At 42.3% G+C, this 26098-nt stretch overlaps 1 protein-coding gene across 3 annotated transcripts in view; it reads right to left on the reverse strand.

Annotated features, from left to right (window-relative positions):
* FSTL4 (follistatin like 4) overlaps positions 1-26098 on the reverse strand; it is a 326005-nt gene that overhangs the window by 132367 nt on the left and 167540 nt on the right. For all 3 annotated transcript variants that reach the window (XM_033140085.1, XM_033140084.1, XM_033140083.1), the window contains exons 4-5: positions 6856-7043; positions 3367-3487 (exon numbers count right to left, since the gene is read on the reverse strand). In XM_033140085.1, coding sequence (XP_032995976.1) covers positions 3367-3487; positions 6856-7043 — 309 coding nt within the window. The remainder of the gene's footprint in view (positions 1-3366; positions 3488-6855; positions 7044-26098) is intronic.

The raw sequence follows: 26098 nt of genomic DNA on the forward strand, positions 1-26098 counted from the left end.
AGTGAGTAAAGTGGGTAGGTTTGAAACAGCTGGCATCGTATAGGCCTCTGGCTTCTGATCTCAGGGGCATCCTTTGACACTTGTGTGCATGAAATCTACTTTAATTGACTTCGGATGCACCAGGTCCTAAAATCCCCTTCAACTGCAACCGCGTGCGCATGCTCGGAAGCATCAAAATCTTAACCATGAGGCTTCTCAGGCCTCTAATGTCCCCTGTTATACCTGTAGGTTCCCTGTCCTTTTCAAGGATGGTTAGTTTGCTTGGGAAAGGAGGGGTCTGATGGGAAGGGCTGTCAAGTGGTGGGCCTAGTATAACCCGGGTCTGATCTTGAGAAGGCATTGGAACTTGGGGGCTGTATCCAATGCTAGTCCTACCCAGAGCCATTCAAGTTAGTAGATATGACTGACTTAGGTTCATTAACCCTGCCCTGGGGGTCCCTTTTTCTTAAAGCATTAGCAATTGCTGAAGGGGGCGTTGGGGAGTGTGTGAGTTGCAGAGAAAGACTTGCTCAATCATTTCCACATCTTTCATTTTTCTACTCCAAATGAGCCCCCCAAGCCTGGTGACACCTCACGGTATCCTGGGATGGTGTCAGGGCTCCAGCATCCTAGCTGGGTTCACTTCTGACATTTCTTGAGGGCTACCCTTTAAATCATGCATCCCCTCACCCCATTTCTTAGTACCAGGTGACTGAGCGAATGCCATTTTTATTCAAATGGTTTATATACTGCCTACATTTAGCTTAGGTAAAGGTAAAGGGACCCCTGACCGTTAAGTCCAGTCGCAGACGACTCTGGGGTTGTGGCACTCATCTCGCTTTATTGGCCGAGGGAGTCGGCATACAGCTTCCAGGTCATGTGGCCAGCATGACTAAGCCGCTTCTGGCGAACCAGAGCAGCGCACGGAAACACCGTTTACCTTCTCGCCAGAACAGTACCTATTTATCTACTTGCACTTTGATGTGCTTTCGAACTGCTAGGTTGGCAGGAGCAGGGACCAAGCAATGGGAGCTCACCCCGTCGCGGGGATTCGAACCAGCGACCTTCTGATCGGCAAGCCCTAGGCTCTGTGGTTTAACCCACAGTGCCACCCGCGTCCCATTTAGGTTAGGGAAGCTTTTAATGTTTGATGGATTACTGTATTTTAGTTTTTTGTTGGAAGCCGCCCAGAGTGGCTGGGGAAGCCCAACCAGATGGGTGGGGTATAAATAATAAATTATTATAATAATAATATTATTATTACATTTAAACAAAACTCTTAAGTGGTAATTTTGCCCAATGCCCGTAATACAGCATCCCTCTGGGGCACTGAACTGCTCACCACAATCACGGTTAATCCCACCAAATAGCACTAGAATAGGAGGGCACCCAGTGCTAAGGGCCCCTTTCAAGCCTGAAGTTTGTCCTGAGCCTCCGTTGACCCTGCTTGCTCCCTCATGGAGTTCTAAACACATGCTTACAAAGGTGTTGAACATCTATCTATTGCACATCTGTTCCAAATTATCCCTCCCCATCCCAGAAAAAGCTGCTGTTCTTTTCAAAAAGTTGCTGGGAGAATTATACATGATTAGGTATACACTCTCTAGTGTGGACCTTCGCTACAAAAGGTAAATAAGAGAAAGATGGGTGCTTTATTTGTATTCAGTCAGCGGCTTCAAATATTGATAAGCCTATAATTTACACTGATTAGCCTACTATTGATCAGAAATAGATAACCAGTATATTGTATCTTAATGACACATAATGTAGCAGTTGTCATGAACCCCCAGCTTGATACAAAATGAGACCATCTCAAAAGAATTCAGAGTTAATACATACAATCTCGACTCTATTTCGAGCTCATTGCCCCAGACACTTTCTCATACCTGGTGCAGGGAAAGTTTATGGATGGGCCTCCATCAGGATTGCATAAAGCCTAGACAAGGAACTATGGGAATTTAAGAAAGGAATGAGTTTGGGGAAAGGAAGGAAAAGTGATAATGGAAAGAGGAAGGGCTCACAGTCCTGATTTCTTAAAGATTTCGGAGGATATGAATTACCATGGGCTTGGGGATGAAGTGAGATTGTCATCAGAAGCTGCTGTCCAACAACAGGTATAATAATTAATTGAAGCCACACACTGCCATTACTGGAGAATCAAATGTTGAGATATGGCCCTAGAGAGGGGCAATCCTTTCAAAGTTGTTGCTTATTCTCAGGAGACAGCAAGAAAACAGAGAAGAGAAGAAAAATAACTTCACATAGCAATATTTGAACTCCAATATTTGAACTTTTATGAAAAGAATTTGTTTTGTTGCTAAACACAAACTGGAGTTCCATTGCCTGCTGACAACACACAGAGGGGGGAAAAGTCAAGTCCATGTAGAAATCACCTTGTATACATTAAAACAAAATGCATAAGCTACAATGGCAAATTCACAGTCCTCTCAGCGCTAAAACAAACCAACTATGATCAAGATTACACACATCAACTCCCCATTGATATATAAAGGGGAATTACAAATGATCGCTGATAAACTGTTTCTTGTGGGCTGCAAGAAATATCATGCATAATCCTCCCACTAAGAATGAAACAATAATGCAACCATCAAAGCCATCACTAAAGCAATCTTCTTCTGACATCTGTTCCATAAATTACTATTAACAACCGATGGGAGGAAGGAACTCCTATATTCTTTCAACATTTTCATGAGTATCACTCCCACATCTCCACTCTAGGCACAAGTAGATAATATTTGCCTACTAGCAAACAAAACCCCATCACAGCACTGAAATCTAATGGAAATGAAAACGTGTTTTCACCTCTAATTCTTGAAGAATTATACCTAACAAAGTATGTTTTAAAAACAACAACACAAATCATAGAATCGCAGAGCTGGAAGGGACCTCCTGCAAAGCAACACAGTCCCCCCGTTGGATCTGAAACCATACCGGACCCTGCTTAGCTTTTGCAAATGTGCTAGCAGTTTTATTACTCCATTTAGACAATGCAAAGGCAAGAGTAAAAGAAGTGTGGGGGCCACATGTAGTTTGTGTAAGAAATCCCTGCCCATAATTTCTTGCAGGAGGGGGTGCACCTTCATTCATAGCTAGCTTCCTTTCCCTTGCACAATCACTTAACAATGAGATGAGCATGAGAGTGCTCACCTTCCACAGAATTATTATCCCCCTCAGAAAACAATTTCATTCAGGCCTTGTGCCACTTTTGTCTTCTGCTGCTTGGTAACTTTGCCTGGAGGGATCCAGAAGGCTCAGGGGGCAAAAAGGTCCTTTAGACACCCGGCAAGATGAGAGGACCCTACGTTTGTTCTGCACATCTATATGCAGAGGATTCACAGAAGTATAGATAGCAATAACGTCACTTACGGAATGCAGTATACAGTTCTTGCAGAGTTAAGTAACCATCGTTGTTGTAATCATCGAATCGGAGAAGATCCTCTGGTGTACAATCCAAGAAAACTTCTTCCAGGTCGTCCCTTTTCATCAACTGTTGACAACAGGAAAAGAGGTGGAATCATTAGAATTACTTAACCAAATTTAATTGAATATACCTTTTACTGCATGGAAAAACTGAACACTGGGATATTGTGGGGTGGAAAAATAGGTCATAAAAAGTACATAAGCTTGGTATGTATAGACAAAAATTGCATTTTGTTAGGAATGTTGAGATTTTCCTGATGTTTTTCATCATTGCTTGAAGGCTTCTACAGCTACCTTGTATGAGGTCAAGGGGCTGGAAGGCAGGAGTCACCAATAAAACACCAGGAATAATCAATCACCAATGTGATAGTTTTATGTTACAAAATTTGTTGCAATGCATAGAAATATTATACATCAAAACTAAGCTAATCCTACTCCCTTGGCCATACTACTTACATGTTGTGATACAAAAGCCAGTTAACCCCACCCAGCAGCAACAGAAGCAACAACAACAACAACAACTTTGTATGAAGTAGGCAAAAATGTCTCAAAAGCCAATCGGCAATCGTTCAGAAAGTTCCTACTTAACTCCTAAACTGGCTAATCCCCTACTTCCAAATACTTCCAAAAACTGTGGGAAGGCAGAATGCAGCATTAGCCTACATTCACACCCACATAAATGTGTGACAATGCAATACAAGGAAGTCTCATGATACCAGTTCAAAGATGGGGTGGAGGCAAACATGAGAATGCAGGTAGCCAAGATCCAAGTCACTGAGGATATGGTGAAAGAGTGCTTCATATCTTCATGATAATCAGACGTGGCTCATTTCATTGGTGACAATGTCAAGTAATAATGCTAAAAACATGACCCTTCATCTACCATGTAAAGTAGTCAATAAAAGTGAAATCAACCACAACTTCCAGGGTCTACCTTTTAAAGATAGAAATTTCCCTTTGTCTGCTTTTGTATGGAAAATTGATTAACTTTTCACAATACTGACAAGCTCCTTTGATTTAATGCCAGGAAAGAATTCACTTTAGAAGTTATGAATTCAGCAGATTTATGAATATGACCCTACAGACACAGCTTTAAATGAAAATAATATTTCAATTACCATAGCTGTTAATGGGCTTGTATACTCAGAAGTTTATCTGATATTTCACAAGAATAAGGCTGATGTGTGTGTGGTGGATTTCAATCAAATGTTTTTAGTGGCTAAGACTGAATTTGTATCATGAATTAAAAGAACAAAAAATGACCTTCTACTTATTTATTGCTAGGGGCGCTTTTCTCTCTGAAAAGAATTATTTGAAATTAATTGAAGCAAATAAGTTGGCAATTCTCCAAAGGCAAAATTCCACTTTCCCTTAACTTTCCCTCTCTCCTTTTTAACCAATTCAATACTGGGTAGGGAGAAAGATTTGGCAGATGCGTTGCAACAAAAATATGGTCTACATTAAAAACAACAACAACCTATCCTTCCTTTCAACTGAGTTAACTAAACCAACAGAAATAATTATCATTTTCCTACATTAATTTTTGATCAATCATTTCCTACATAATTGTTATGGCTTCTCATTTAATAACATTGTCATGGCTTCTCGTTTATTTTTCAGTATCTCTTGAGTGACTTACTGGCTGCCATTTGCTCCTGTAAAACTTTGCACTTTGCAACATCACTGCAGCATGTGGGTAAATGGCCAGCCATACCTTCCTCTGGCTTGTCTGGATTCCACTGCCAGGGAACTCATACAAGGGTGCAACGCTTCAGGGACTGAGATATAATAGGTTCCTGAAACAAAGGAGTCCTCCCTCTACTTCCCTTTGTAAAAACAATAGGTCTCTCTCCCTTTCTCTTCCTTCTTAAGCCAGAACATGTTACACTTTAGAACAGGCATGGGCAAACTCCGGCCCTCCAGATGTTTGGAACTACAACTCCCATCATCCCTAGCTAACGGGACCAGTGGTCAGGGATGATGGGAATTGTAGTCCCAAACATCTGGAGGGCCAGAGTTTGCCTATGCCTGCTTTAGAATGACCAAAGAGAGAGCCCTAGATTTACGTACTTGTGCAGATATGAGCATATTTTATTCTAAATGAAAGGCACAGCAAGTATCATGGAAGAGGTATGCCCCATGCCTCAGGGGTGTTCCTGAGTGAATGTCCTTATTTTCCTTCATACAAACAAATGGTTGCTGTTTACCCCTAAGGGAGAGAAGTAAAGTGCTCACTACTCAGCCCAGCTGAAAGTCAAGGCATATGAGAGCACAGCTCATGTCTATGTGCTCATGAGCCTTGGCAATAAGCAAGCCCTCCCACCAAAGAAATAAACCTGCTAAAATGATGGGAATTCTGCTCATAAGATAATGAAAACCACTTCTTTCATTCCATTGTAACATGCATCATATGTAGTAGCTACTCCCAACTTAGGGATGGGGCAATATTTGCCTTTTTCTGGTCTTTTGTAGGTGGTAAAGCAGCATCTTGCTGCCTCCTGAAAACTCACAAAAAAATATAGCCTCCTCGCCCTCAGCTGTCAGTGGGAGAGATGGGAAGCAGAGCTCATTCCATTGAAAATTCACTCCTGAAAATTCGCAGAGGAAAAGGAAACTACCCAGCAAATCTCCTAAGAACATAAGAAGAGCTTGTTGGATCAGGCCAATGGCTCATCTTGCCCAGCCAGATGCCTGTGGGAAACCAACGATCAGAACATGAGAACAAGAACACTCTCCCCTCTTGTGGTTTCCAACAACTGTGTCATCTTACAAGAACAAATGAACATGCTGGATGAGATCAAGGGTCCATCCTTTTTCCTGGTTAGCTGGATCTTTCTCAAAAATGCATAATCAGGGCATGATGGGAATAACCTTCCACTACATGGTGATAAAGACATTATCTGTGTGTGTGTGTGTGTGTGTGTGTGTGTGTGACACCACCATATATCTATATTGATCTATTGTCAATCAACACTTCTGTAGCTACAAAAGGATATTGTACATGTGGATGAGAAACTGTTGTTAATGAATTTTTTAGTATTAGAGCATCTCAGAGGAAGGAGGGAGAATCTATGCTGATCTTTGTATTTAAATATTTTTCAATGCAAATAAAATCAGCGAGCAGGGCATGTTTAAAAAAGATGATTGCAGAAGCAAACCTATATTTGCCAGAGAGTTAAGGGGGGGGGGGGGGAAAGTGGCACAGAAAATTCTTATTTTGCAAAATATCCTTAACAATATAAAATAATGCCACCGCTTCCAGAGGCAGATGGGAGAAGTGTCAGCTACAGCAAGATATTTCATAGTCTAATTTTCAGCAGAGTTTTACAAACGGCTAGTCTCTTGAGGATTCCACTGTGGTTACACTCAATTTACACTTTGAATGGGAAATGCAGTCCACTTCATAATTTGATTTTCATTGAACAACAAACCCACCTGAGCCAATTCAGAGCTGCTGAGGTGCCCATCACCATTTATATCCAAGTGGTTAAACATATCTTCAACTAAGAAGCGCTTCTGGATTCTCTCATCTCCTGGGTGGTTTTGCTGCCTCTGCCGGTGAGATTGAAGGTCCAGCAGGATACCCTTCAGTTGACGGTAGTCTGCCATTGTACACGTGTCACCTGAAAGATAAAACATGATTACGTGACTGCATCCCTCTCTCTGCTTGATCTGCTAAAAGAAGACTGCCCTTCTACGGAGCTAGAAAAGGTGCCTCCCAAAGGGAAATGCCCGGCACCTACTGAGGATTTCAAAAGCAATGCTTCAAGATGATCCTAATGAGATGCCCTTTCATAAATACAAGGTTTTTTTCCTCCCTAAATCCTACCTCCAAGGAACTTCATCAGTATCTCACTTTAGAGATTTTACGGCTTCACTCAGCAGACAACCGTGTAAAATGTAATATCTGCTGAATGCATTAAATGTCCTCTAGATGCTTTTTTTTTAAAAAAAGTATCCTTATTTGCCCCCACATAGTCGCAGTTTATGCACCGCTGCGTTTCCACAGTGCAGTCCGGTTTTTCTAATATATAAGGAGAAGATTAGAGTGTCTTTGAAGTGATGATCATAACTAACTGAGTCTCAAGGCGTGAACTGCTGATTATCAGACGGAAGTGCTGTGGTATCATTTGCGCAGTGTAAATATGCCATTTACAAGCTGAAACTCAAATTACCAAACTCAAAAACCATTAGTTCTGAAGCTGTGTTACCAAAGTTTCAAAAGGTTTTTTAAAAAAAACAATAAAACAATAAACAATAAACAATAAACAATACTGCTTGAAAGGGGCTGGTGGTACAAGGACCCATGACTTAACCCTCCCCTGTGCTGTTTTCAAGCTCTGACACATTTGACACCACATCACATGATAGGATGAGGAGGCTCTGCCAGCTCCGATGCTCTGTGCACTCTTCTTCGACTGCATCTTAGGAGGATGTACTTGGCAACATCTGCAAAAAGAACTCCCTACTGTGGAAGAGAGCACAACTAGCCTAACCAAAGACTTGAACTCAGCTGGCAGGTACATAGCACTGTAAAGCAAAGAGGATGGAGGGCAACTCCAAATCTTCCCAGACGTTTCCCTCGGATATAAGATATCCTGGTTTCCATTGGACTGACTTCCTGACCATGAGTTCAAGATTAGGATGATAGGACAGGTAACCAAAATGGGACTTCTGCTGGTTTGCCGCTGCTCTTTTCCCCTTTCTGTCAGTGGAGGTTGGGACAGGGACCAGTGAAGTGTGTAAGGGACCACTAATGTTCAGAATAAAAAGATCCTGTAAGTAAGTCTGACTGGGGAAACAGTGGGCAGAAATGGAGTAACACTGAAGCAGAGTATTAGTGGAGGAGCCAACATTTTGTTACAATCAGAGGCATAGGAAGGGGTGTGTGGGGTATGTGGACTGCCCCAGGTGTCATTGCTGAGGGGGGTGACATTTGGTGTGCAGCCCACGACTCCCAAGCCTACCCTGAGCCATCGGGTGAAGGGGGAGCTGGGCTGCTTTGCCTTCATTTTGACAGCTCAGGGGAGGCTTGGGAGTCACGGGCGGGTAGCACGCCCAGGGTGACATCCGGTGCACCACCCGCGACTCCCAAGCCTACACTGAGCCGTTGATGGGGGGGGGGTGAGGAAAAAATGCCCACACTGGGTACCACCTGACCTTGCTACACCTCTGGGTACAATGGTATCCTTTCAAGAATGACTATGTTCTAAAGAGTGTTTTTTATGTGCATTTTGTTGAACACATTTAGAAACCTCCCTGGTAAAACAGAGTTTCTGGTTGTGGGAAGGTTTCTAAGACTGTTAAACAGAACATGCTCAGTGTTAGCAAACGTCCCGCTGGGGCAAGTTGTGAGACTGACCCCCCCCCCCAAGGTAGGGACGAAGCCTGGGTGCACTCCTGGCTACTCGAGTCCAGTGGCACATTGATATGCGATTGTTCCCCAGCGTGAAGAACAACACACACAAGCCATTAAGGCTAAACTATTTTACTGTAGATAAGATGCAGAGTTCGTCTCTGCTTACCAGCTCAGTAAGTCAGAGCTGTGCATAATGAGTCTAGCATCTCTCTTGAGCCAGAACTGAAAGTGAAAGTAAAGATATCACATGGTTGAGAGAAAGACAAAACAGCTGTCTTTCTCATGGGAAAAACACAAATCATACCAACCTCGCTGCTGCTTTTGCAGCTTGGTCTGTACCAATATCCTAACACTCAGAAACTCTCTATACTTTTCACGTGAAATGCATGAAGGTCCAAAAAAAGATTCTGCATGCCTGTGGGGACACTGGGAGGCAAATCATTTTAGCTCTTGTGTCTTTGGCTGAAGGCCTGAATTGTGCTTTCATGGAAACTCAAATCATGGGAGAAGGAGAACACCAAGAGAACAGAAACTCTTCCTTTTAAAACCCCACTCCCACAATAAGTAGAGCTGCACACTGTAATTGGTATATTAATCAACTAAAGCTTTAGGCAATTAATCAGAGGATGCCACTTTTAATCAGTAAGTGCAGATTTTCATCAGTGGGGCTGTGAGTTAATAGCATAGTTGTTATGTAACCATTTTAGCTCTGGTTTATCTATTTGAGAGGAATGGGGGGAATTCTAAAAGTGGCCTTTCCCTTTGCCCATCAGAACTGGATTTTGTTTATGGGGTTGTAAATTATTATACACTTCCTTCACTGTCTCAATATCCATTGTGGTGATGGGCAATTCAGCAAATGTAATTTAATCAATGTAAATTTAATTGACTAACGAACACAGTAATTGGTGACATGCCATTTAATTAATCAAAAAAAAAAACATTCTTTAGGCTGCAGTCCTAAGCACCCTTACTAGGCAGCAAGGCCTACAGATTTCAAAGGATGGCAATGTTTTGGTTTGTACAGGCAGTGCTTCCGATATGTGTTCATTTGAGCATGTGCACATCTCACCAAACCCGGAAGTGACCCAAAAACATCACAAAAAGGGGTGGAACTGGGTGTTTGCAGGAGTGTTTCAAATATGTATGATTTTACTTAAATGTGGGGTACTGGCTCTTTCCATATGAACCTACCTGGACCCTGAGATCATCTTCTAAAGAGAGTGAAGTCCCCATATTTAAAATGACATTGAAAAAGGATTCAAATGACCGGTTCAAGAGAGAGCTAGCACTTGATAAGCTACTCATGTTTCAGTTTCTCTTTTATGAATAGGTGTCCCTTTTTATATGAATGACTAATCACAGGGAGCATTTCTACTCAGCCAATTTATCCTTTAATATCATCCTGTGCGACGCATGGCTACCCCTCTGCCTGCATAGATAAAATCACTGCTTGACACCTCTAGCATATCAGGGCATCACTTAATTCCTATTCAGGCATTCTCCCCCCCCCCCACAATCCACGATTAAAAGCACATAAGGGATGACAGAGGACGAGATAGTTAGTGTTAGATAGACAGTGTTCTCGAAGCTACCAACATGAGGCTGACCAAACTGCGGGAGGCAGTGGAAGACAGGAGTGCCTGGCGTGCTCTGGTCCATGGGGTCACAGAGAGTTGGACACGATTAAACGACTAAACAACAACAAGGAAAGGGGAGGGTGTAGGCTGGCAATCTCTCTCTTCAGCATATCATCTTCCCCTTGTTTACAGTCCTCTATAAGTTGAAGCGTAGCTTGACCTCAGGTTCTTTAGGGCTTTATAAATAAAACTTTAAATCTGACCCAGCCCCATATTGGCAGCCATTGCAACTCCTTTAAGGGTGCTATAATGTGTACATACTATACTGTAACAAGATGTCCCACTCAGCAACCTAGCTGCCACGTCCTGTACTGGCTGCAGCAATGTCTGTACTCATGGAGGCTCCTTGCACAAGTCAGAACGCACAGTTTAGAAACTGCCTTGGTTGATACACCAGCTATGACCATTCCTGGTCCAGGTCAGCTTCAGCTCTGAGGTTCATGCATTGGTAACTTGAAGACTAGACTGCTGTAATCCTCTCTATGTGGGGCTGCCCTTAAGGTTGGTCCAGAAGCCGCATAGGTTTCTGGTAGAAGGGGTCAGTAAGAATACCAACCATCTAGCATTTTCCCCTGCCCCTACTTTTGCCTCAAGTTTGCTATCAGACATTGCGTTTAATAAGTATCATTGCATTTAATATATGAAGCAGAGATAGAGATTTTAAAGCTTTCTTTTCCCCAGGGGACACTTAATGGAACAGTTAACGCGGAGACCATTTCTTTTCAATATTATCGTTCTTTTTACAACACATATTCAATTAAAATTAAAAAGTACATATGCATAATAATCAGAACAAAAGAGAAAAAGAAAATGGGTTGGCTCCAGAGTGCCCTTTGAGAGAAGGGGAGGGCCACGATCCAGTGGATGTGCCTGCTGGAGGAGGAAGAGGAAGGGTGATTTTCAGCAAACCCAACTTTCGCCTGCCATGCCACCACCCGCTCTGCTTCAAATAGGGATGGGTGTAGGTGGGATTTGATTGAGTTCACACTGAAAGGCAAACCTACCTAATTCACAAACTTTCCAAAAAAATGCATGAACTGAACATCCTTTAAAATATTGAATTTTGCAGCACAGTTCTCCAGACACGAAATTGTGTGCATAAAATGCATGCATTTGTGAAAATAACAAAAACATTATATATGGGGAAATTGTTTTGCAAAGGAGGATTTTGCACTAAAATGTTGATGAATTTCCCTGAGGACTTTTTTAAACAAACAAACCCACCCACCCACAGTCGAAACAAAATAAAAAATTCCTTCCAGTAGCACCTTAGAGACCAACTAAGTTTGTTATTGGTATGAGCTTTCGTGTGCATGCATACTTCTTCTTATCTGAAGAAGTGTGCATGCACACGAAAGCTCATAACAAACTTAGTTGGTCTCTAAGGTGCTACTGAAATGAATTTTTTATTTATTTTTTATTTACTATGGCAAACCAACACAAACCCACAAATAGTTATAGAATGTGGAGAACTGCAGATTGGAAAAAATGAAAAAGAGAAAGAAAGCAAAATTGAGAGGTTTGGCCACCCCTCATGCCTCTGTGTTCTCTTCCAACGCTGCAAGGGTGTTTCTGTGTCTTCAGCAAGCAACCTTCTAGGAGAGGAAAGGAGCATTTGTGATGGAAGAGTTCCTACTGTGTGGGTGATCCGAATTCTAAGAAGCAGACTAGCCTGCCTGGCATCACTTTCTTCAAAAGCTTTACCCAAACTCCTGAAAGTGGCTTCCCTTCCTGCACTGCTCAACTGGGTGGCTTTATTTTTTTTATTTTTTATTTTAAAAATCCTGTAACTCCCTTACCTTCTCCACAAAAGGGTTCTTAAAATCCTATTTGAGATGTTTGTATAGGGCTTAGCAAGGGTAGTGGCTCCTCTCTGCTTATCATTTCCCTTTACCCTCTTGCTGCTGTCAATGACACTTGTAATCTGCTTACACTGTGCTTGGAATCCACTAGCTTTATCTACTAAATACTCTCACTTCTTAGGTTTTATTTGGCAGCACCAGTGGCTCATACAAATGTGTCCCCTTTCCGGCACTATAACTGTTGCTGCTAAGACAGACAGAATAATGAAACGCCTTTTTTTAATGTGCTCTCACAAATGTGTTCTTTCCTCTGCTTTGTTAAGTGCCCTCCAGCAGTTTCCTTTCCTCCACAACATGAATTCATTATTAGCAATTTATCTCATTTCAGAATGTCCTCATTGGTGGGTCTTTTTAATAGGTAGCTCACAGCTGGGTTGCCTTGTTAGCAACTCCCAAGGACTCCTGATTCTTTCATAAATTGAACCTATATTCTATGTGCTCCATTAGCTGGTTTTATGTCTTTTGAGTTACACCTTTGAGTCTGACCACCTGGTGTCCAAACCAGAAACACGGGTGTCAGTTTTCATCCATTTCCCCATCCCAAGGCAGGTTTTGAGAGACACAGCCACTTTGAAGACATGAAAGCTTTAGAAACATTTCACTGGAGTGGTCACAGAGAGCACAGGTAGTGAGGCAATCAGATGGTGTTAAAATGACTGGATACATTTATCAGTACGGTGGTACCTCAGGTTACATACGCTTCAGGTTACATACTCCACTAACCCAGAAATAACGCTTCAGATTTAGAACTGTGCTTCAGGATAAGAACAGAAATTGTGCTCTGGCAGCGCAGCGGCAGTGGGAGGTCCCATTAGCTAAAGGGGTGCCAGAGCCGTCTTAAAGGGATCGGCTGCAGTGGCACGATGATCCCTCGGTGCCCTGGCATGCCGCCTCTCCACCCGCCTCCCTCCCATGCTGGCCGCCCCTTGGGAGGGGGGGTGGGCGAGCGGGGGATGAGGGGTGTGGTGCTGGAGCGGTGCGGGGCTTTGCGCGCCCTTCCCAGCGCTCCAGCTGGGGCTCCGGAGGGCAGCTAGCTTGCAGCTTGCCTGCCAGCGTGCGAGCGCCCACCCGCCCGGTATGCCGGCGGGCTCGCAGGGGCACCCCTGGGGGGCCCGGTGCCCTAGCGCGCCGTGCCACCCAGCCCCTATGACGAGACGGCCCTGAGTGGTGCTTCGTGTTAAGAACAGTTTCAGGTTAAGAGCGGACCTCCAGAACGGATTAAGTTCGTAACCAGAGGTACCACTGTAGTCAACTTTCTTGCCCTCTGGGTTGAAAATATCACTGATAACTTCTGCTCTCAAAGGCTCGGGGTGGAATTCAACTTTGCACTAAGGAAATTATTCCATCAGCACAAATATTTCTGCTTGCTAGATGGAACAATCTCCCCTCCCCCTGCAACCTGTTCTGGGGGCTCTTCCAACCCCCCAGACCAGATTTTAGGGGGGGGTCATCGATGGGGGAGGGGGAAAGTCCTATTTGCTTTTATTTGCCCCTTTCACAAGCTCCTTCATGTGTAGCTTAGATGCATGGGTGGTTGGGGGAGAAGGACTGCCCCACTCCTGACACCCACAGGTTTTGCAAAGGGGTGTCTGTGAATGTACAGCTGTACTCATGCTGGTGTTGCTTGCGATCAGAAACTCTGGATCATCAGAGGCCAGGGTCAGCAGGGTGTGGCAACGCCAAGTGAAGGGCCAATGTGTGCATTCAACCTTTGGCAGGAAGGCTGGTGACTAAGCATTTCAGTGCTGTTGTAATAGCTATAAATAATATCTAATCAGAGTGTGGCTACACCAACTGCAGAAACACTGCAGTGTGACACACTACTCATTTGCCGAGTCTGTTGGGGATAGTGGCTCTTGCTGTTTTTAATGTTCCCCTGCCCAACATTTTGCTTTTCATTACAACCTGGGGGAGAAAAGCCCTGAATTTCATGGTCTTTCCAAATCTCATTTCATGAGTTATAATTCAGGAGCTGCTTAAAGTTTCATTGGATCTGTATGGAAATTACGTTGAAAAATCCATCCCTTATTTTCCAGGTCTCTTTATAATTGGATTTATTTATTTATTTTAAGTCTTTAACACAACATAATTACATGTGTTTGTACTCTCAAAGTTATCTGTCTCACATCTAATCATCAGGACTCACAAAATACATATTATGTAGCCACTCAATTAACAATCCATTGTAACAGCACTCTGGAGCCTTCTTTAGCAAAATTCCTGTCCCCTCCCCCTTCTAGAATATGATTGATGCTACTGGGGGTCAACACACCTCCCACTCTGAAGTGCCACTTCTGTTTCTTCAGATCCTTTTGATGCTATACAAACATTACACATATGATACATCCACTGCAATGATTTCAATACGTTTCCTTTGCTAAAAAGCAGTGGTTTTCACTGTGAGCATAGATAATCTCACTTAGCATGTACTGAAGCTACATTCAAAAATCACGCTTCCGGAGTTCCCAGCGTGCACAGCGGGAGGATGGTGGACCGTAACATCTCTGCTATCTATCACGAGTTAATTTGGCGGCTGCGATGGGAGTAAAGCAGCCTCCCGACCTCCCCGGGATGACGGGGAGGGCTGCCTTGCTCGCGGTACCCTTTAACTCACTTTGGATCCTTCAGGACCGAGTGGGTGGGTCTGGGCACATAGCGCTCGTCCTAGATAGAGCTCCTGGAGCTGGCCCCGTTCGTGCACGTTCCCTAGAATTGGATTTATAAATTTGGTTAAAGATTTTGGGCATGTCTCGGACAAAGGAGTGGGAAGAATGTTGCCAACAGCAGCCCTGAGTGATTAAGAATGAAAATTGGAAGAAGACGTGGACTTTACATCGGTATGTGAAGGAGGGAAAAGAAGGGGGGGTAAGCTCTGGAATCTCAGTTTGTTTTGCCTCAATATCTTACTTAACACGGGCGAAACCTCCCCCAGAAAATCCACTTTCACAGGCAAATAGCAAGTGGACTTTAAAGACAGAATGTAAATTAGATTGGAAATTACAAAAAATAAACTGTGTGGAGGTGAAATAAGATTTGGACTTGACTTAACAGAAATGGAGGATCCTCAGCTGGCAGTGACGCAGCTAGAATTAATTGCCGATTGTTGATGAGAGCCTGTGGAGCTGTACACCACTTCAAAGGGAGAAGCCGGATTTGATGGACGATTGATAGTGGAATTTACGAGGGGTCTGGCTCTCCTGGAAAGGAGTGGGGAAGGCATGCAGGGGAAGACATTGGTGTGTCGCAGTTTGATTTACAAGCTTGATTTACGAGAGACTTTCAAGATGGCGTCAGCCGAAATGCGATATTTGGAGAGGATGGCTTTTTCCACACAGAGACATTATTTATTATAATCGTGTCTGCTTGCTGGCATCTATCAGAGGCTGTGAAAATATTGACTTTATGAAAGCAACTGGGAGAGATTATAAAAAAGCGCTCCGGAGTCCGGGACATGGGGAACTCACAAGTTAAAAAAATTGGCATAATTGGAATTGTTATAATTGGAATTGTATAATTAATTTGGATTGTAATTCGATTGGTAATTGGAAATATATATTGGAAAATCAATAAATATGATTTTAAAAAATAAATCACGCTTCCACTCCAATGGGCAGATTTTCCCAATTTTTCTTATTTCATCCCTTGGTTTCAAAATTAGGCATGCATGCACTCTGTATAAAAATAAGAAGGAATGGAAACTATATGTTTTCCTATATTCAAGCTTTCATGTGCATGTGTATTTGTGCTTTGTGTGTGTTTCATGGAACAATTCAAGATTCCTATTGGATTGGTTCCACTTCAGAAATAAGATGGAGTAATTTAGATCTCCAAAATCCAGAAGGAAATTCAGAAGAGGAAAACTTCAGAAGCCTTGCTTCCAATGGAGCTAAGAACTCAAGCCTTATTAGTGGTATAAATGCATAGGGCTCCTCCCAGAGGAACAGGGGTCCTCATATGTAGGCCTATATCAGATTGATGCTCTTCGCACATCAATCAGGGACGATAGCCAGCACACATGTTGGCATCGGGGGAACATTATGAGCTTGTTTGGAGGTTCTAGCAGGGGAGCGCAGCTATTGCATAGCCTTGACCAAAGAACAGTACACTCCTTCTATCTGGGATGGTTGTCCTCTTCCACCGAGCGCGCAGCTTCGGGAGGGACGCACATGGAGCGGTGAGGGAGGAAGGGGACACCCGCCTAGCCAGCCAGATCAGCCAAATCAACCCTGGCGATTAATGGGGTGACAGATGTCACAGCCAGATCGCCCTCACATCCAGGCATCGGGGGAACATTCTGAATAGCCCTTTAACATGTTCAGTCTCCATGTGTCTTAAGAACTTCAATAGGGTTCTTACTGAGCACAAAGCAACTGCACCTTCATATACTGCACCTTCATATACTGCCAGAGGTGCTCTCAGAAGACACTTAAAAAAGAAAAAAGAATCTGTTTACATGTTTTATAATCTGCCAATATTCATGCGGTTTAAAAAAATGAAAAACACAGACTTGCAGGCTCTGATTGCAAAAAAGCTCCGTAAGTATTAAGGTCCATCAAATTTACATGCTCTTTTCACAGAGGCCTATCCCCCTCCCCTTTTTTGTCTTTTCTTACACACAGTAACCACACAAATCATTCTGTTTAGCACTTCTGCATGCTTTGGCAGATAAAATATTGATCAGCCTGCCAAGAATCATAGAGCGTGGTCCTATTTTTATGTCAGGACTTGGCAATGAACTACATTTATCAAGCCCATCCTCCCAGAGAATGGTAAGTGGTAAGTGATGACATCTCATTAATCCAGCTCCCTCAGTAATTGGCCCACTTTTGAAAATCCTACCCGGGGTTTCTGTGAAATGTAACAGATTATTACAGTGGGAGCTAAACACCAACCCACAGTTCGCTGACTTTTGTGAAGTCAAATCCGCAAAAACAACCAGAGAGCCAATCGGGTGTCAGGAAGGGGGTTAACTGAATGTTCTTCAAGCGGATGCAGTTAACAAGAACTGGATGAACGTGGGCAGCAGCTCCGAACAGTGAAAACTTGGGTATTCTTGAACATGCTACTGTGAAAGACTGTCTGACATACAACAGGGGCTGGGAACTCTGGCGGCTGCCTTGCTGTTGTGTTGGGATAGCAGGGAAAACAAATCAGGAAGGAGCAGGCCTTTCAAATACAACTGTCCTTTATTACAGCATATCATGAAAGGAATAAGAACTACTGTATTCCTCCTAGCACTGAGTATTTCCTCCACCATTCCCTAGAAAGCACACTTTTTAGCTATTCCAAATTCATTGTTTCATCATGCCACACAAGCGTCATATTTTAATACCAGCATTTTCAAATTTTAACCAAGCAGCATGGGGCTGCCACAGCTCTACATTCACAAAAGGCATTTGCTACTTTTAAGTGTTGCACATAGAAACGGGAATTTAATTGGAGGCAGTTTTTTCCTTGTCACAGTGCTGCAGGGATGAGAGAAGCCACAGCTTGTAGCATTTTCATTTTCATTACTACTCTTAAAGAGACAGGGGCCTCTCAGATAAAGGATACGGCAGCACCATACTTTAATGATGTTAGCCACACAACCTTACAAATGTCTACGCAGAATTAAGTTGCACTGCATTCAGTAGAGCTTACACCCAAGTACGTGGGTATAGGATTGAAGCCTAAGAGACCAGCTATCACAATAAGATGAATGACAACCAAACTAAACAATACTAGAAACAATAAATGGTGGTTTCCCTCATGCAAGGAATAGATTGGGGTGTGTGTGTGTATCATTAGGGCTATAATGTTTCTTTCCTTTATTACCTTGATCACACCCACCATACTCACTATTCCCCCCTTTTTTTAACCAGAAGAAAAACATAGGAATGGGGGAAGCACACATTTCTCATATTATCTAGTTTGGCGCTTGGATTTTTTTGTGCTGGATTCTCCATAACTGTATTATATAGTAATCTACATAATGTAGCTTCCTCCAAAAATCAATGGTGCATGAATCTAGATTTCCTTGTTGAGATGTGTTCCAGGGATTTCTGACATTTCCAATTTTTTTTACGCTCACAATGTCACTCAATATAGCCAGCTGCTAAAAATATGGTGTCAATAAGTTTTCATCTCTGTAAATGAAGAGAATCACTTACTGAAAGTGAAAACCATTTGTTTAGCAAAAGAAATGCATTGAGTTTTCACTAAATCTTTGCCTGGGCTGCATTTCAGACTGCAAGGTGGGGCTCACATGAGGGAATGCACAAAAATTAAATGAAATACATACCCTCAAAAGTAGAAAGCTGGGTTTCAAGGACAAGGGTTCACCCTTTAAACCAACCAAGCCTTGTCTGGAATATTCTAGATTTCTGTGTGGTGGAGCATACAGTCACATGAGCTCCTATCTGCAGTCTAAGGTGGTACAGGCCAGACATAGGTTTGCCACTTCATTGAGAACAAGGCCAGTTAATTCATCTAGAATATTAATTCTGTCTGGATCAGTTTCTAATACTTATGCCCATCAATTTTGGGTTGCATTTTAATATACTAGTAGTACTCAGGAGGGGTTTGCTCAGTGGGGAAGAGCCACATTAATAGCCTCTCAGCAGTGGGGCCACTGCCACTTACTGGGAGAAGTGAGGCACCACTGAGGTTGGGGCTGTGTGGGCACACCAGTGAGTGTTGGGTTGGCTCCACCTCATTCTAAGCACCAGTGATTGCACTGCTGGGAGGTCACCAATGTAGCTCTGCTCTGCCAGGTGAGCCACTCTTGACAGAACGTTGGATGCTGCCTTATCCCAAGTGAGACCCCTGGTCCATCAACTCAGTATTATCTACCCTCAGTGCCGGATTTACGTATAAGCTAAATAAGCTATAGCATAGGGCCCCACTCTCTTGGGGCCCCCCAAAAAAATTAAAGGAAAAAAACTGGATGTACATTTCCAAAATAAAATAAATAAAAAAACAAATAAAATAAAACCTACATACAGCAACAGTGGCAAATGGCTTTAGATACCTATTAAGTCCATAAATTACCATATAGCATATATTCAACACAAAAACACAAGACAATTTGTTGTTGACAAAGGACAACTGGACATATAAAGGGCCCCATTACCTTCAGTAGCTTAGGGCCTCATCAAACCTAAACCCAGCCTTGTCTAACATGCCTAGCACTGGCCTGCTTCTTTGGATGTTAGACAGGAATCATTCCCAGCCCTACATGATGATGCCAGGGACTAAACCTGGGATATTTTGCATTCAGATAATGTGTTTTATTATCAGCTGCAGCCTCAACTACTTGAAGATTAACAACTAACCACTGCCTTGGAGTAGAATTTTGGATTGCAATAGAAGTTGTGCGATTTGTGTTTGTTTTCCACACAATCCTCTCTCTGTTGACAGGATTGCATGGATATCCCCCCCCCCCCGCGCATGTGGAGGAAATGCATCCATGCTGCCGCAATTCCCATGCTCAAAAAGCGGCTCCCCATAGTGCCCCAGGAATTTCAGAAATCAAAACACACAATGAGCACACATACAACTGATGCAATCTGTCAGTGTGAACCTGCATCCCAGAACTGCATGACAAAACTCTTTTTTTAAAAAAAAACCCAAAAGCCATAGAAATTGATTCAAAGCTGAAATAGTCAACACTGCAACACGATTTCCATTTTGAAATTTATTTCCCTACCATCACAGGTTTTTAAAAGACATAAATATGCACGACCTGCTTCAGTGGAATATGAGCAGAGCACACTTCAAAACGGCATTGCCTAAACACCCATCCTCCTCTCCTTGAACAATACAGCAATCTCCCTTTAAATATTTGCAGTTTGGTAACTCAGCAAATTTTCTTATTCTTCATCGCTGCCTGAAACTGGTGAGTTAGGATGTCATGATTGGGAATTGCATTAGGAGCTGTCAACCTCCAGCCTGCATGCTGAATTACACATGATTATCTATCCGCATGCTCAGCTGTAAAGCCAACTGAGAATGCTGTACCCGACACTATCACAGAGAGAAATTGGTCCTTAGCTGTGGGATTGTCACAGGAAGAGAGAACTCTCTAGCCTCAGCTATTCCAGTGGGTGAAGCATCACACCGCAAGACAGGGACACATCACCAAAGGTAAAACTCAAGTGGGACTAATTCTCAGAGTGACTCTTTACCACGCCAGATGTGGCATTAAAGAGGTTATTTGCAACAGCGTGAAACTTGCCATTTTTTAAATGCAGCGGACATTTGAGGTGTCATTCCTTGTCAGCATGCAGTAACTACTTTAGTTTCTATACTACACTTGCTGATCTAGTGTAGCATTGCCTAGTTCAGGAAACAAAACAGGCCAAACCAGTGATGGAAATAGCTTTCTGTTGTTTTTTAAAACAGTTATGTATTTTTTAATAAGTTAGTTGTCATATTTATATCCTGCCCTTCTTCCCAAAGAAGCCCAGCATGGCAAATAACAAGCAATAAAATAACAACAATAAAAAAATCTTAGAAACATGTGGAAAACATCTTTCAAACAATTCAAATACATACGGAGAGAGCGAGAGAGAGAGAGTGAGGATGAGTTTGCTAGCTTTGCCCACTCCTTTGTCACCATCGCCATGGGATCTCCCAATGACTTGGATCAAGAGGGAGCCGGCCACATTTCACATTTCTTATTAGAGAAATTATAGCCTATTCTGGATTATGATGACATTGCTCCTACACTTAAATATTGTGCATCAACGGAGTCTGCAGTTTCATTTCAATTCAAAGCTGAATACTTGAATCAAGTTTGCTCCTCTCCTTTGCACTGTCTCCATACAAAATCTGTTTGGCAAGAGTAAAACACTTCATTTGGGCATCCGAAATCTGCAAGTGAGGCATTCTGCATAAACAAGGAGAGCTGGAATTCTATCTCCTTGCTTCAGCAAATCACATGTAATTAGTTCAAGGAAGCCCTTCTGTGTAAAACTGACATTTCTATTAAGCATGATGTTCTCTATCTTTGCCTTAATCTTCCATCCCAGACATCTTGTGCTCTTGTGGATTGTACCTTGTATTTATGTTTAAAACATTATCATGTTGTTTGCACAGGAACATCTCTGCCCACTTTGTACTCAGAAACAGATTGCTTCAAATTCATTGAGATTGGATTAACCCAAACCTTGGTTATCTTGGTTTGCTACATGCTGCTCACATTTGACAGACAGGCCAACACCAAAATGTAGACTGTTTGTCTGTATTTATTAAGCTGCCTGTGTTAGCGACACTTTCTTCCTTGGGAGCTCCTCAGGCGAGCGGTTCTCAGCCATGGTTTAAATTGATCAATGGGAAGAAAGAGCAAATCCCAAGGTCTTCGTTGCTCCATTGTTGCAGATGAATACTCAGAAATTAGGGGTGTCAAATATATTTGCCCTTTGGCTTTGCATTTACATCCAGTTACATAACTGAAGCAAGAGCTTTATTTGTCTCAAATACTGCCTAGATGCTGCCTTCAGAGCTTCTAGCTCAGAACAGACTGCATGTACTAGGCACGGGCAGTGATGTTGGGGTAGGGTGCACCCCCAGGTTGAGTTCCCACCTCTTCTAAAGAGGACTACATCATTCAGAATGCCAAAATCTGGAGAGGAATGAGAGTGTGGAGAATTTTAGAAGAATCTCTGGCTACTATTCAAGGTTTATGAAGGAACTACAAATAGATGTTCAGTTCTGGTCCTGGCAATTGGGTACTTGTTTAGGGATATCAGAAAGCTCTGGAAAGACCTGTTTCTGTACAGATAATAATTCTGCTCTTTTTCATTCTCCAAACATTTATTACGCATTACAGATATAAAGGTAAAGGTAAAGGTACCCCGGACCATTAGGTCCAGTCGCAGGTGACTCTGGGGTTGTGGCACTCATCTCGCTCTACAGGCCGAGGGAGCTGGCGTTTGTCTGCAGACAGCTTCCAGGTCATGTGGCCAGCATGGCTAAGCTGCTTCTGTCGAACCAGAGCAGCGCACGGAAATGCCATTTACCTTCCCGCCGGAGCGGTACCTATTTATCTTCTTGCACTTTGATGTGCTTTCGAACTGCTAGGTGGGCAGGAGCTGGGACCAAACAATGGGAGCTCACCCTGTCACGGGGATTCAAACTGCTGACCTTCTGATTGGCAAGCCCTAGGCTCTGTGGTTTAGACCACAGCGCCACCCGCGTCCCATTACAGATATAGACCATCTTAAAACATCCATATACAAAATAATTAAAATACAGTACTGGTATATACTCCCTGGAAAAGACCCTGATGTTGGGAAAGATGGAGGGCACAAGGAGAAGGGGAAGACAGAGGATGAGATGGTTGGACAGTGTTCTCGAAGCTACTAACATGAGTTTGGCCAAACTGCGAGAGGCAGTGAAGGATAGGCGTGCCTGGTGTGCTCTGGTCCATGGGGTCACGAAGAGTCAGACACGACTGAACGACTGAACAACAACAACTGGTATATACAAAGAAATATCCTAAAACATATAGTAACAGGAATTTTCATTGGAGTATTTTCCTGAGAAACTGTGCCATTCACTACTCTAAGAGATACTATTGACAGAAACTCATTAACCTCCGGGTTAATATCAGACAGGTAGAATCTGGTGTTCTCATTGTGCCGTGATGGTAAACTACCCAAAAAGGGGGGATAGCACACGTTTATGTAGCTGGTTGGACAGTAGACAGCAGAAAAGAATATGTTCTACATTGTCTGGCACATTCAAATAACATCTGCAGTGTCTATCATTTCTAGGGATGTTTAAATATCTTAACAAAAGCTGAGGGGAAAACATTCAGACGGGCTAACATAAATGTCCTGCGTTGGGCTGGAATTATTAACTTTCAGATATAAGTGATCCTGTTACCGGTTGTAAACCATAGTACTTGGGGGAGGCAGATTTTATTTACAGCTGTCTCAATGTTTTGTTTTTCAATATGCCTTAATCTATATTGGATATTGCAATAAATATATTGCTCACTAGAATTATACAATAATTCCAAGTCAATACCAATAGATCTAATTTTGCCATGTGTGAGTTGGAGCCATCTGGATTTATAGGAGCCCTTAAGTAAATTGGAAAGCAGACTCAAAGGTTGGAAACGAAAATGGCAACACAGCCAGTATTTACAGTGCTAGTCCATGCCCAATATTCCATAATGTGCATACCTAATTCTGCACACATCGTTTCATACTTGATTGAATTTGGGAGCCTGAGGATACGTCTCAAGTAACTTGAGTGTATCTTATCTAAATCACTATTATATGCTTGTATCTATATTGGGATCCCAAAAAGTAGCTGGGGATGACAATTTAGCTTGAAAAATTTGAATGGGAGAAAAGCGAGCTACTGCTGAGGTGGTACACTTTGCCTCTTTTATAGCACTTGTGCAATGGTTTGACCAACCTGAGTTGCTCTGGAATAAAATTCCAAGATATCTATGCATCTTTAATTGCTGGATTTCTTGTCCTCTTGTTTTCCATTTCTCTAGTTTCCGGGAATTAGAGAAGACCAGAATTTTTGTCTTCTCATAATTTATAAAGAGTTTGTTAATTTCGCAGTAAGAAAACAAGGAGAGTAAAAGACAATTCAAACCTATCCTAGTCAGTGATAATAAGGTCACATCATCTGCATACATTAAACGTGGGACCTTGTTTTGGTTGATTTTGAGGGCATGTGATTTTATTTTTTGGATGTGCTCTGGAAGATCTGATAAAAATAAATTAAAGAGAAAAGGAGCAAGAATACACTCTTGTTTTACACCTTTCGTGTTAAGGATATCAGAGGAGAGGTGACCTTTGATATTGAGTTTATTTGGGAGGTGTTAAAAGAATATAAATTCTGTATTAAGAGCAACAAATGTTGATCAAACTCTGAAAGCTTCTTCTACAAAATCACACAATCAACTGAATCAAAGGCACCATGGAAATCTATGAATGCTGCATAAATCTTCGCTTGATTTTGAAATCTGCATTTTTCAACCAAATGCGTAAGTATGAGGCAATGGTCTAAAATGGAGCAATCTTTGGAAAAACCTATTTGTTCTTTCCCTGGTAAGTTTAGATTTTCCATCCAGGTAAGCAGTTTAAGTAAAAGTACACTTATCAATCTGTAGTTCTTTGGTTCACCTGGATCACCTTTTTTAAAGTTTGAAATAATTATTGATCTGTGCCATATTTTGGAGATGGTTCCATATTTATCAATAAGAGTAGATAATTGAGCTAGTTCTGCCCACCAATCTATGAAAGTCTGAAATAATTCTACTGGTAGACCATCTGGCACTGGCGACCTGCACAGTTTAAAACTATTAACTGTCTCTCTAATCTCCTCCTCTTTTCACCCTTGGCCACTCCTCTAGTCTGTCCAGTTTGTTATCATTGGTCTCTTTTCCATTCAATTCACTGTGCAGGTCATTAAATATGGATATGAAATACTGGGTCCATTTGGATTCTGCAACTGGTGGAACAACTACATGGTTGCCAGCTTCCAGGCCTCCATACACTAACAGCCAAAACACTTTGTTGTTTTAGTTTTGGATGGAGTTGAGTAATTGGGACCATTTTGGGGAGGCATATTCTACTCACAAAGCATTTGGGAAAAAAGAAGTTACAGAATCACAAAGAGCTGGTCACCGTGTGTGGCTATTTAAAAAAGCCTTTCTGCTACTTGCAATAATAGCACAATAAGAACATTATTAGTCCCTCTACATTACCACTAGTTAACTGACTACCCTTGATTGCAGTACAATGGACAGAAAATTGAAGCCTCCAGGTAGATGGGCAATTAGCAGATGGACTCAAAAGTCAAAACACAAAACCTGCTGGGTTTAGTGAAATTATGTTTGATACTCAAGGACAAAAGGAGAAGAAAAACCAAATGGAAGGGAAACGTAAATCAGCAAAACAGTTTCTAATTGGAATGTTTCTCGGAGCTGTCCTCCAGGCATCTGCTGTACTTCACCATCTGTTGTCCAAGCACCTGTTCTCCTTGCTCTTTAATTTTAAGAGGAGGGTTGTTCTTTTTTGTGGGGGAAGTTATGTTTCCTAACACTCTTAACAAATGTGATTTAAAACTTTGTGAGTTCCTGCTCACACAACCTACTGCCGCAGAGCTGCAAAATGGCAGACACACTCTTAGAGCCAATGCAAATCTTAATCATTGGGGCTCAGCTATCGTAGGTTACTGGGCTAAGCCTCAGTGGGAAAAGATTTCACAGAATCACAGAGTAGCAGAATTGGAAGGGACTATGAGGGACATGTAGTCCAAACCCTGGCAAATGCTGCAAACTTTCGCCCAATGTCTAATAATGATTACCATTTTTATTGGTGTTTTTAAAACCTACAGAAAGCAACTAAAATTCCAAGAAGGTATGGGATAATTAGGGTATGAGTCAATTTTGATTTTCCCCAGGAAATCTGTAAGCTCCTTATGCAGCCACACCAGTTTCTTTAGATGCCTACCACTTTTCTTTCTTGTTGAAATCATCTGCATTTGGGCCTTCAATATTTCACCTTTAAGAAATTCCCAGGTCATCTATACATTTTTGGCAAAGCAACCTTCTGTCATATAATACATTTTAAATGCTATTTTCACTAATATGCATTTGTATGCAAACTCTATCTTAGTATAAGCATCCTTAGAGAACTGCACTGCAAAACTTGGATAAGTGCAAATTTTGAAGGATGTCTGTATTTCAGTTTGTGTATTTAGGTGATTTTGCCTCTAAATGTGAACTGAATCAAATTTCTTCCCCATCCATAGTTCCGAAACATCCATTTGATCACTGTTTTAAGCCTATTATCATAGCTCAGATT

This window comes from Lacerta agilis, chromosome 2, assembly GCF_009819535.1.
Source record: "Lacerta agilis isolate rLacAgi1 chromosome 2, rLacAgi1.pri, whole genome shotgun sequence".
NCBI lineage: Eukaryota > Metazoa > Chordata > Lepidosauria > Squamata > Lacertidae > Lacerta > Lacerta agilis.